The sequence below is a fragment of the Gymnogyps californianus genome, chromosome 4 (assembly GCF_018139145.2).
Source record: "Gymnogyps californianus isolate 813 chromosome 4, ASM1813914v2, whole genome shotgun sequence".
Taxonomy (NCBI): domain Eukaryota; kingdom Metazoa; phylum Chordata; class Aves; order Accipitriformes; family Cathartidae; genus Gymnogyps; species Gymnogyps californianus.
The window spans coordinates 26,362,845-26,376,194 of NC_059474.1; the positions used below are offsets into that span (position 1 = coordinate 26,362,845).

Genomic DNA, 13,350 nt, shown 5'->3' on the forward strand with positions numbered 1-13,350 from the left:
CAAACACTTTCCTACATTAAAGAAGTAATTATCTAAATAATAACTATTAAAACCATGCTAACATTAATTTGTTAGTCGTACCACTTTTGTCCTTTCCATTACAAACTATAGGTGCATTAACGTAGATTACCTTGAGAAGTTCAAGTCCTGCACGAATAGCAGTATCAGGACTTACACCCTCCTCTTCATCATCAGCTGTCCCCTCTATGGATTTATTCATTAGTTTTACTAGTGCACTGAAATAAGAGATACAAAAAGAAAAAAACAAATGAATGTGACAACGCACAATGTTAAAGGCTGGAGATATCAGCAAGATTACTTGTTTTTGACAATAAATAAAGAGAAGGCAATAGTCCATTGCAGGGGAGGTGTTGTGGTGTTTGGTTTTAGTTTGGTTGTTTTTTGGTTTTGCTTTTGTTTTTTTTTTTTTTTTTTTTTTTAAATCAAGCTATTCCATTATTCCTTTTTCTTCTGACTTAGCTTTCTGCAAAATTAATTCTTTAGGAAAAAAACAACCCCCCCACCATGTTGGCAGCATTCAGATCAACACTAGTTGTATGAGTTTCAGAACCTAATGAGGTTGCCAGACAAGTCTCAAAAGAAATCCAAACATTCTTTTACGCAATCCCACAAAAGCTAATTAATTCAACTGCTATATGGAAGACCGTGTGGCAGTTAACTATGTGAAAACTATGATCATCATTTTCACCTTAAGCCCCACAAATAGCAGTTTCACTGGGAACAGCTACTATATTTTTAAAATCATTTGCAGACAGCACTGCAAAGAAGTATCAAAAAAAAAAAATTGCATTCTCTAGGCTGCTGGAAATGAAGACATCTACATAAAATGTTTTTTTAAAAAAAGCATATTTACTGCTAGGACAGACTAATTTAAATCCCAAGAAAATTTTTCTTCCCCCATTTAAATCATCTTTATAATCATTCATGGGTTAGTATGATCTTTCAAACTTACCTAATGGCTTCTGAGTCAATATGTACAGGGGCAATTCTTTCCAAAAGAAATTTGACCATTTCCAGAAAAGGATTTGTTGGCTGCTTAGGATTTGCAAGTTTCCGGGCTATCTCTCTCTACAAGAATGTTAGATACAAACAAGAATTATACTCATTTTACTTACTTCTTAAGCATGTTGAATAAGCTAAATATAGCCACTTCTTTTAACCACGGAGATTGTCTATATAATCAGTGAAATGTATTTTAAGCGGGGCTGTTGTTATCTCCAAATCTTTCTTTATCACATTATATTGAAAGCAGACATACTTTACGAAACTTTTTAAATGTAAGATGCATTTAGGTTTCTAGTGAGAGTTCTTCAGAGTTTCTTAAGGAGTTGCAGGCCAGATCCAAAACAGAATGAAGGGAGAGCTAAGTGCAATGTAGATGGAATTTAAATATCTATGTTGACAAGAGTAATCCATAAATCTGTAGGTAATGCTGCTGTGTGTGTGAGATTTCATAAGCAACAACGAAAAAATTGCACTAAAAGCTACACTACTGCAAATGTGCAGAAGCACTACACTACCTTGGCTACAACAGATGTTCAGACCCTATGTACTTGCCTATGAATGTTTTGGATCAAAACAAATCTGTTTTTCCCCTCTGAATGCCCCAAATGTCAAGAACATTAAATTCAGGTGCAAACCCAGCAGAAAGCGGATAAGAAGATATTTTTTGTTTTGAACAGAAGTCTAAAAATCTCTCAAAGAAATGACTTCTTGACCTTCCTTCTCCTAAAGGGTTAGATGCTGCAGATCCTACAAACTAGGAAATTGTTATGCTAAATTATCTTCAGGAAGAAGGAAGAAACCTTCCTCTTGAAATTGCATCACTGCATTCCCAAAGTGCAAAATTTACTAGTTTAGAAGGAGACATAATCTACATCAAGTGGTTAGGACATGATTCTGAAGGTCATTCTGTTCCCTTCCCTGGACAATTTCAGAGCCATTAGACAAAACCCAAGAAGCCTATGTTTGTTTGTTGATGCTCCCTATTGTGATTTCTGTCACTGAAATTGCTTACTTTATTTTGGGACCATAATGAAAAAAAAAAAAAAAAAAAAAAAAAAATCTGTGAGTGTTGGCACAATCTGTAGATCTCTGGAAAAGTTCAATTTAATATTAAGGTGTGTATTTTCATCCAAGAGGTTAAATAGATGAGAGTGAGAGAGGCAGAGCGACTGATCTCAAAATAACGTTCTAGGAAGAAAAATAAATGAATAATATGCAGATGGTATAATATTTGGTTTGCTGGTACTCAGAAGAACTTTCATCAGTGTCAGAAGACAGTTTAGGAACCCTACCATAAAAGAGACACTTGAAATAAAATATTAAAAAAAAAAAAAATTAATTAGTCTTTTAGCCTTCATGCTTGATGCTCATAATCCCAGGAAGGAATAAAGCTAATGTTTTCTTAGGAAGCAAGATGATGATCATAAATTATATTTTCCATAATCTCTACAGGTTAATCAAAAAGGTATTTTATGAAAATCGGAAATATATAAAAATCATGTTAAGGTACCAAAAGAGACCATTAACTCTGAATAACTGTTTTAATCACAAATATTTAAGGTATAAAAGTTTGCTTTTCTGTTTCCTTACCACACAGACATCTGCCTGTTTACAAGAACATGTAGGGCTAATTAACAGTTCAAGCTGGGACCGAAGCTTCTCATCGTCACCCAGAACCTGATTGAATTTCTTCACAAAATCTTGTGCTTTTCCAGGATCTGGAAGGTTTTCTGTATGATTAAACACAATTTAACATAAGATAAATTTGCCACTTTAGTATGCCAAGATTCACAGAAATACAATTTTCAGGAATGCTGTAATAACAGTTTATAGAACTTACTAACACTTACTTGCTATGGTCATCAGCTTTCCAAACATGGCAGCGCTGTTTGCTTCTGACTGAGGACAACAGGAAAAACAGACAAACAAATCAGCGATATCTCCTTTACAAAAACATACTTCTAAGCTGATCCATTAGTTCTTCTGCAGCACTACATCCTAGTCTGGAATCTTATGTTTTATGTTTTTGTTTTAAGAATAGACACTAGAACAGCATAATAGTATTATTAGCAGCTACTACACACAGAAAAAGGGGAAAAATCTTCTTGCAATATCAAAGAACTGCAAAAATTCACTAATTCACAGAACAGATAAAACTAAATTGTTGGAAAAAGACCTCAAAAAAACCTCCCAAACAAGCAATTCCCCCAAGCCCACCGCTACACCAAAACCCCAAAGCAATGCCCTTCTATTTAAAGTTTCTGCTAGTTTGAAGATATGCTTACAAGTAAAATTCCAGTATAAATACTTAAAAACTTCTGTTTTCAAACAAACAAATCGCTGCTTTATGTTACAACATATTCCATTCTCAAAATATGTTATAAAATGAGAAACGAAAAAGGTCTGTCAAAAGCAAACAAAAAACTTGGAAATTTTTTTTAACTTCTTCCAAAGTTATTGGCCAGTAATATAAAATAATGGTAAACGTAAGGAGGCCATATACCTTTAAGCATTACTGAAAGCAACTTTACTTAATGAGAATGGAACACTGTCTACACATGGAAATCAACAGAATAATAAAGTCACACTGAACAAATAATATGGTATTAAAAAACCCCAGTAAATTAGTCTAACAGGTCCACTGGATAAAGTATTAATATTTTCAAAACCGTACAGTGGGCTGCTTATGCAAGTCTAGTAATTCTCGTACGTGACTCCTTAGCATGTTCTGGCACTTCCACATCTCATTCAGTGCTCTGCAAACGTGCAAAACCAGAAAAGAAAAGCTTACCAATTCATTCATGACAAGAACATGCTGGATGTACTAGTAAACAAGACTGTTTATTTATCTTACAAGTGCAACATCTGCTAGGTACAATCAAAACCTAACAAGTATTAAAAATAACCGGCTAGGTACAATCAAAACCTAACAAGTATTAAAAATAACCATTCCAAACAAGGTGGAACTGATTTTCTCTTTTTACAGAACATCACCTCTCTTATTATTCTACTTGGAACAATTTTACATATGCAGGACAGCCACAGTATGTCTTAGAACCACCCAAATTATCTTGAAAATAACATTTTCAACATAAAAAACAGGCCACTATCAACTAGAATTCAGTTATAGATATCTTCATCATGGACCCTAATATAGAGCAAATCTAGAAGTCATTACTTGCGCATTTTTAACTCTGCATTGTACTCACTGGATGAAAACAAATGGATAAAACCACTCTTCTCAAATATCAAGGCATCTTTTTGTCTAATGGACACGTAGAGTTTGTATATAATGGGAAATGTTTTGAAATACTATTTGCAAATAACACTAAGCATCAATTACCTATATTTCTGATATATATATATAACATGTAATATTATATATAATATATAATAATATATAATGTATAATCCTCATAATACAAGTAAGTTGATATAGATGTTGGAAAAGCCTGAGAAAGCAAGTATTTGCTGAATACAAACTATACTCACTTGACAGCATTTGGATCCAAGCTAGCATACAAATAGTACAAGCACTTCATTCGCTCTTCCGTTTCCAAATTGTGTGGAACAAGATACTGAGCAAAGATTTTCTCTACTAGTAATCTGCAGGAAAAGAAGAGATAAAAACTGTACATTTCCAAAAGTGGTGATACCTTTCAGACAAGCTGAAAGAACAAGAAACATTGGAAATCATTGAAACTAGTTTTTTTCAACAGAGAAGAAAAAAAAGTAGTGGTCTTTCTCTCATTAGTAAAGATCCCTTCCACTGTTAATAGAAAGATAAGCAAGAACTGCTTCTTGAGAGCTTTTCCATGTTCTTTCATTTTCACCTCTAAGAGGTAGTAATTGCTTTATTTGTCACCATCCAAATTCTCCTTTTTCTTTAGGCTCTGAGAATCTCCCTTTGTTCACCCTCATACATAAGAGAATACAGATATAAGAGGGATACAGATAGTAAAAAACCCAAATAAAGGGGAAAGAATACAAGAATATAACTTGAGGGGGAGGAAAAGTAAAAATCTGAAGTATCCTCAAGGGAAAGGCTAAGATAAAACTGTAGTATTTGAGAAAAAAGCAAAACATTTGAAACTACTCATTATTCTAATACAGAAGCTAAAAATCAGCATTAAAAAGGTGGAGACAAAGGAACACCACAACATATACAACAAAAGGAGCAAAAGGAAAGCTAAGTGAGAGCAAACCAAACCAGCAAAAACATTCTCCAATTATCTCTTCTTTTAAAAACAATAATACATATTTAAAGTTTTACATAAAATACAAAACTTGAACTACAAAATATGACTGTACAGTTCATCTAATTATAGCCACTCCAAATGAAAGGACATTCAGACATTAATTTAATCCATAGCAATGAGAGCTGTGCACAATGTTCAGCTATACAATTTGATATTTATGGACAAATATTTTGTGTGTTTGAATTTACAAACTTTTTCACTATGATTCCTAGTAAGTACTCTGGGAGTGCCTTGTACAAAGACCATAGAAGGCAGCACAGGTCAAACACACCTTATTTCTGCTCAAAGAAAATTCCAAGAGACGTGATGGCAAGGCAGAGGAATAAAAGGATGACCATGAATATGGATACAACTATCTCAAGGCACCCTGTTAGTATTAAAGAAAACTTGGCTTTCTCCCTTTAAACGTACATTTTACTACTGATGACTCCAAGAACTAAATTGCTTGGGGAACAGGATCTTCAGATGTCAGGGGACTCCATCTCTGTTTAACATACTAGGAGATTGGAGGCATCAGAGTTACCTTACTAATTTACGAACATTGTTCTAGCCCATGTCTCTACACACGCACGTTCTAGAAAAGCTGTCAATACAAATGGTGAGACTTTATCATGCCTTCCCTGATCCATGTCGGTTAGGGTAAAGATTTACAAATAGGGTATACCTCTGGGACACACTTTTCTCCTGTGAGGAAAGTCATTGGCTAGCATATCAAGAGCGCGTAACAGGGCAGTGTTTAAGATGTGGTTATTTTACTCCATTCCCCATGCATTTGTTGTAAAACAAAGAAGCTCAGAGCACACACGTGATAAGCAGTTCTCACAGTGAGAAGTTCTCAGTCGTGTGTAGACATGCACATCAACAGTTAAGTAACATCAAAAACATTATCATAAATTTGTTCTATTCCACTTAATGCCTGAACACTGCGTGATACTGCACTATTATCTTTTGAAAGAACTAGTGTTATCCCATGCACACAATGGAAAATACTCCAAGGCTCAGACAGCTGTTCGCTGTTACTTTTTATCCTCCTCCCTCATTATGGAAGGAAAACAGGCCAGAGTTGGCTAATTTTGACCTATGTTTGTGTGTTTAAAGCATTAGTTGGACTCTATCTGAAATAGATTTTCTACAGCTCTTCAGGTGCTGAAAGTACTAACTTTCTAATTCTGAAAATGCATTTATTGCATTTATTCCTCCACTCTGAGATGGTGAAACCAACCCAATGGTGTGACTGAGCAAGAACTTCATTGTCAGCCTTAAAAACTAGTAGGATTTGAATTAAAATTCAGGGTACCAAACTGAACTAGAGGAACACTGAAAATCAAGCCTCCAATCTTTCAGTGTGGATACCCAGAAAACAAACAGCATACAACCCATGCCTACTCATGAAAAGACCAGTTTCAATGGCTTAATCAGACTTTCAGAAGAAATCACATCAAAGAAAGAAACTCAGCTTTGATGACACAGTCTTTCCTTAAAATCCCTTGCTTCATTTCCTTGACAATGTTCTGCATTTCCCATGAGCAGGAATACTGAAAACATCTGCCCCATTCACTATGAAACTTTGATTCACTCTCTGCTCACTATGAAACCTGTGCACTGACAGTGAGACATGAACATGCTAGAAAAAACACGAACGAACCTCTCAATGCAAATTAAATAATATTTGATGCATATACATACGCAGAACCAGCTTTGTATAAACTATGTGAAGATTTCCTTATTTTTCACTATTTGATACTTCTACCTCAGCAAACTTTCAGCGTAATTTCTGTGTGTACAATCTCATAACCATATGTTTCTTCTTTTAAAGAAGAAAAAACAAAAAAGGCAGCAACTAATCAAATATGTAACTCTGGCCCACTTATGATCAGCCAGATGAACAAAGTGAGAGCTTTCATCACTGCAGCGGTAAGAATTCACTATCGTAACTAGCAACTGAAGGAGGCTATTAGCCCATTCAGACTAGTCACTAAGATCACAAAACATACTGAGGTAGCAGACTGTATAAGCAAGATACTAAGAAACATTATGAAGAAATTTCCAGGTCTGCTGTATTAAAAATCTAAGCTAAAATTCTATCTTTGTGTGATCTCATAGCTTGGCTCTCCTTGTGAAAGACAAAGAATTAATAGTTAGAGTTGAAAACTATCTTCCAAAACCTTGGCCAAAATACTTTTCTCTAAGCCAAAATGGTATTTCAAAAATTAAAGGGACTGAGTGACAAAACAGGGAAGACTAGACAACAGTGGAAGCACCCGTGATATTTCTTCAGCTTTTGTTCTACCTAAAGGGTCCATTTCTACATAGCATATCAAAAGGAGATGTCTGTGCACATACTGTGGTGTGTACATGCACAATGCTCACAGATCTGGATTTTAACATGCTAGCCTCTGGAAAGTAGTAAGGCAAACAAGAACTGGGTATAGTAAATGCAAAATTTGACAATTTTTTTCTAGGCAGTAGTTAGTTAATGACAATCTACTGTCATCACAGATCTAGTTCCATCAGTAAATAGAATGAATACATGAACAGATAATGCAACCATCCTGAATATCTTAGTACTTGTCTTAGTGATTATTAATTAAATATATTATACTTAAAACCCACAAATACAGAATGTGATGTAACAGCTTTCTCAGGATAAGCACATATTTTCAGAGTATCACTTATCACTATACAATTAAAATTAGGAAGGCTTAGGTTAAAATTAGGTTGACTCACTTGTCATCAATGCTATTTTGATAATATATGTGCAAAAGTTTATCCTTTATCCAGCTCACTTTCTCTGCAGCATCTTTTCCAGCCTCGGCATGAAGACAATATTTCTTGTACAGCTGGGCAAGACCCATCATAGCTTCTTTTCTTACTCGCCACTTGAGGGGGAAGAAATGAAAAGGAGGTGGGGAAGTGGTTTTGGTAAATAAATATCAAACATATACAAAATACAGTAAAGACATAGAAGCGTGAAAGACAAAACGGCCACTTTATGACCTCCTATATTCAGACACCTCAAAAGCTGAAAATCCTGTTTGGAGCCTCTAAATGAGAATTTGTAAAGCCTACACAAGGGGTTTCTTCCCTGTACTATGCAGATTAAGTATTGTCTGTACAGAGGAATCCAGTACTCCTCTGTGCTGAGCAAAGAAAATCTGGGAGCTAGTCAGTATAAAAGAAGTACAGCTTAACATGTATGCCTGAATAAGTGCCTTCTTGAGCCAGGATTGGGAAGACTTACCTATTCAGAGACGGGCACCAGAGGTGGCAGCCTTCTTTCTCCCCATAGCCTTACACTGTCTTAGAGCACACTTGCCTAGGAATGGGAGATCCAGAGCTTAGGCCTAGCTAAACCTGCTAGGGCTTGAACTCTTAGGCCACTTTCCAGGACAGTGGGAGAGGCCCTTTTTGCTGAGGCGTCAAAGTAATTGCTGTAAGACTCCAGGGATCCAGGAAAAAGCCAGACTACAACATCCACAGATGGAGTTCCTGGGTTCTCATCCTTGTTTTTGGTGGTCACTACTTTATCCCCTCATGTAAACAGGAAATGTCCCATTATTAAACACTTTAACAGACAAGATCCGTAAGCTCTCCGATGCTGACTTGTGGAAGGAATCATACCAGAACAGACTGAGGATTAATTTAGAGAGAATAGTGTCTCCCACTGAATGATTCACACAGAAAGCCTCAGAAGAAACTTGTTTTCCCTCACAATTTAAAAGAAATGCATGAAATTCAAACTGAAAGAGAGAACTTCTGCCAGAACACACTAGATACCAATTTTGGCCTTGAACTCCAAGGACTAACAATGCTCAAATCATTTCGCCCTATCAAGCATAAATGTAGATACTATTATTCACACTGTGCATCACTTCTTCAATCTTGTTAAACTGAGGGCTTGTTTTAATAACACTAAGTGTGATATTGCACATTTAATTTCTTAATAGTTTTACTGAGTGACTTCCTTTTGTTGAAGGGCAAAGAAAAGAAAAATCTTGACGATAATGATGTGAAGAAAATAATGTTGTGCTTATGTCAGCACAACAGCCTTAGACACCACGAGCTGTTGGAGTAAGTTATATCAAGAAGAAGATGGAAAAAATAAAATTGTATTTTGTTACATATTTCTTATATATTAACAACACAAGTAACAGGTCAAGATTGTAATGACTTTGACAGTATATAGTATAATACTTTGTTTTCACAAAAGATATAGATATTATGTTTAACTTCTCTGCAGGAATTTGTTCACACCCATTGCGATCTAAAGCACATTTTAAAGAAAATAAAGGTCTGAAAGAGAAACATTTTCAGAGAAGTATTAATATTTTTCTGCATTCAGATATACCCTTCCAATGCAAGTGATAGCTTCATCAGATCTCCTATATGAGACAGGAAGGACAGCAAAACTATTGACAGAAGACAACGGAGAAGGATTGCAAGAAATTATTCTAGAAAATTTAAGCCTAAAATGAAAGCAGAGTACTTAACAAGAGGTTATAAGGAAAGGAAGTTTGGATTGTCAACAGATTTCTGATCACTGAAATTGCTGTAGAGAGTAGAAGTCAGAGCATGCAGAAAGGCAGTTTCAGGCAGAAGATAGGAGGCACTGGATAGAATCCCTTAGAGAACGCTTTGAGACACCACGGAAGCAAGTCACCGAACAGGAGATACAGGTAGAAAAAAAAAAAAGAGTAAGGTCCTACTGAGAATTAAAGCTCAAACAGCATACAGTAGGGTAAAAGATGAAGGCAAATGAAAATAAAGGGGAACGTAGTAAACAATTTCAAAAAGGGAGCAGATCAATAAACACAGCTAACAGAAGTACTACCCTGATTTAACTAACAAAAGAATTTTGACAGTCTTGACTTCCTTGATAACCAGTGTAATTAAACTCCTTCACTGAAGACTGCTGGGCTGAGTTTAAAAAAAAAGTTATTGAAAGTTCAAGACAATCCCTTACCTGTTGGAATAGCTAACCTATTCCTTCCATGGAGTTAAGACTATTAACATCTTAAAATTTTTCTCCTTCATCTGGAAAAAGCCACAATGGTTTTTAGCACACATAGAGAAGGAGATAAAACTAACACATGCAGAAAAATGCGTAGAGAAAAATTAAAAATGGGAGCCTGTTCCTATGGCTGCTCATTCCATAGCTTTAGACTTAAAGCTGATGATGTGAAAGTCTGTTCTCATGAAGGGACTAAGTCTCTAGACCACAAAGGCTGTTGGGAGAAATGGGAACAAAAGTCAGCTGTCAAAACTCTCCTCTAACTTTTCAGGTTCGTAAGGTTACTCCAGTATAAAGGAAAAGTACCTGAACCATTTTTAGAAGCTTTTCAAAAAAATTAAAAGTCTCCTGAAACTAATTATTCTGAAAAGTGAAGACACTGGAAAGAACCTAGAGACACTGCTCCAATGGAAAATTCCTCAGAACAATTCTTACCAAAGACTGGATTCCAGTTTTTGGGAAGCATCTGTTCCCAGAGCTGCTTTTCCAACTGGACCAATAAAAATGGATTTGAAAACTATAGGGGGAGGGTGGGTTTGTTTGGGGTTTTTTTGGTTGTTGTTTTTTTAATAGCTGCAATCATTGTGCAAATGTCCATACAGACGGAGTTAGCTAAGGACTTTTTTTAAAAAACTTTTTTGTCTTTTAGAAAAAAAATTTTACCCTAAAAAAGTTATTAGGCTATCTTTACTAATACTGTGCCAATTAGAATATGGTCAGGATAAAAAACAGATCACATAAATGGCATAACAGTTAGCATGATTTAAATTTTTCACATTGTTTTCTAAAGAAAAAAGGCAGAATTGAAATGACAGATTAGTGTGTTTAAACAATCAGCATTTTCCTTCAGCCTGTTGGACAAGTGTTCTTTTGATAATCATATCTATACTGATTTGATAGAAGATTGCAGGCCTAAAAAGAATTAGATTAAGTCAAATTGATGAATGATCACTTAGGAGTTTGCAGTGGATTTGTCCAACAGAAACCTGGCTACAAGGGGTAAATGCAGTCAGCAGAAGATAACTGAGTTCTTTAAAGCAAAAGAATAATTAAAATAGGTATAATGCACTATGTCTGGAACTGAAAAAATCCTACATAGAAAATATAAAGACAGTTACATGGACATATCAATGCCTCTCCCAAACTAAGAAAAATCCTAAAAAAAAAAAGCTAAAAGTTTACAAGTCCTTGATATTCATTTTATAACACTAATTATATTTACAAAGACATGCTATATTGTTAAGGTCTACTTCAAATGCTAAGTATTTGTTGTAGTCATTTCTAGTCAATCCTCAATTTTCATTTCTCCTCAGGATGTATTTTCATTAAAGCTCTCTCCAGAGATTTTTGTAAGAGAAACATCATCTAGAGGTGAAGTTATTCTTCACTGATGTGCCTGAAAAGGCATGTAACCTTGAAATGTAATATATCAAACCTATGACTAGTGTGAAATCACTGAGTCAAACATACTAGGAACATTAAGTACCACCATATTTAAGCCTATATGAACTGAAAACCTCTAGCCCCACAGAAATGCGTATTACAGCTGTACAACTGACTGCCTCTTACTGATGGCGACATGCTAAAGGAGAACAGAGACACTATGTAGAAGACACAGTAACAATCATCCCATTCTGACTAGGTGCAAGTCCCAGGGGAAGCGGTGGTTACACTGAAAGTTTTTAGATCTCATGAATGACTTTTTGGACATGTTTGTTTAATGGCCGAAAAAGAAGGAAGGTGGTCTTAATCACTCCTTAGAAATGTGCGAAGCCAAGCTGCAGGTACAACTAATTGAAGAGTTGCTTTATAATAGTGAACATATTCAAAATCAGTATTTCTCTGTGCAAAGACGACATCCTTTCTCAAAATCCATTACAGTAACATTCTCATTTAAAAAGGGAAACAGAAAAAAGAGAAAATTATTTTAAAAGAATTAAAGTAACTAGCTAGAATGACATAGGTTATAGAAAGTATGCCCCCTATCAAAAAGCGGGGGGGAATCAACATGGCTACACAGCACAGTGAAGTCTGCTATTAAAACATCACCCTCCAAAGAGCACAGAGCCACATCTGAAAGAGTGTAAACAGGAAAGAGTATAAGTTGAAGTACAAGTTGAAGGTAAATCCTTGATGAAGCATGGCAAAAGTTTCAGAACCAAATTATTAAAAGCATACTAATTAAACATCTTCACCAAAGCCTCCAGAAGCAGGAAGCCTTTCAGACCCTTTTGTAGGGCTGAAAGACGAACAAGATGTATTCCAGGAGAGAGGTCTGAAGAGGTTTCTTAAAGTGTCATTAGAAGACATTTTAAAATAAATTAATAAAACGAGCAGTAGCAAAATCATTAAGACCACGTGGTATCCCATCCATGACTTCTACAGGAATTTAGAAATGATACACCAAATACTAACTATTCTGTTATTGCAATCTGTCAAAGAACAGATTTAACACAGCAAATGTGAAAGAAACCATAGGGTCCCAAGAGGAACAGAGTGCCACTCACCAGAACATCTGATTTTGAATGGGCAAACAGTTTGAAACAAAACAGTAACAACAACAAAGAGCAGACACTGCTGAAAAATGAAGTTATCAGAATGAGTCATTACACTTTACATAATGAGGAGTTTTGTCTAAGAAAAAATAAATTTTAGCAGACCCACAAGTATATCGGTAAAATGCAGTAGGATCCCAAAAAATTTCCAACAAAGTCTCACACCAGAGTATCTGAAAATAAAAATCCTGTTGTGAATTAATTATTAACTAAAACATAGGGGACAATGGGTGGAAACAAATGACTGGTTTTCACAATGAAAGGAACAAAGGGAACCTATTCATGGAGTCAGAAGGGAATCTGTGACACTTAACATATGAAAAATTATTAGAAAGTGAACTGAACAGCGTGTATAAAATTTACTGAGGTAGTCAGATCTAACTGACATGAAGAATGTCACGCTACTGAATTGTTACAATATGAAATTAAAGAAATTCAGATTAAGGCCAGGTTTTCCCACCTGCATTAACTCTGCATGTATAGTATTAGGCAATGTATC

The 13,350-nt window shown here is 35.4% G+C and overlaps 1 protein-coding gene across 1 annotated transcript in view; it reads right to left on the reverse strand.

The window, feature by feature from the left end:
* The window catches only part of PDS5A (PDS5 cohesin associated factor A), an 84,162-nt gene that overhangs the window by 24,939 nt on the left and 45,873 nt on the right, over nucleotides 1-13,350 (reverse strand). Inside the window, exons 12-18 of the mRNA XM_050896681.1 lie at nucleotides 8,013-8,164; nucleotides 4,519-4,632; nucleotides 3,701-3,782; nucleotides 2,877-2,925; nucleotides 2,617-2,756; nucleotides 974-1,089; nucleotides 131-236 (exon numbers count right to left, since the gene is read on the reverse strand). Coding sequence (XP_050752638.1) covers nucleotides 131-236; nucleotides 974-1,089; nucleotides 2,617-2,756; nucleotides 2,877-2,925; nucleotides 3,701-3,782; nucleotides 4,519-4,632; nucleotides 8,013-8,164 — 759 coding nt within the window. The remainder of the gene's footprint in view (nucleotides 1-130; nucleotides 237-973; nucleotides 1,090-2,616; nucleotides 2,757-2,876; nucleotides 2,926-3,700; nucleotides 3,783-4,518; nucleotides 4,633-8,012; nucleotides 8,165-13,350) is intronic.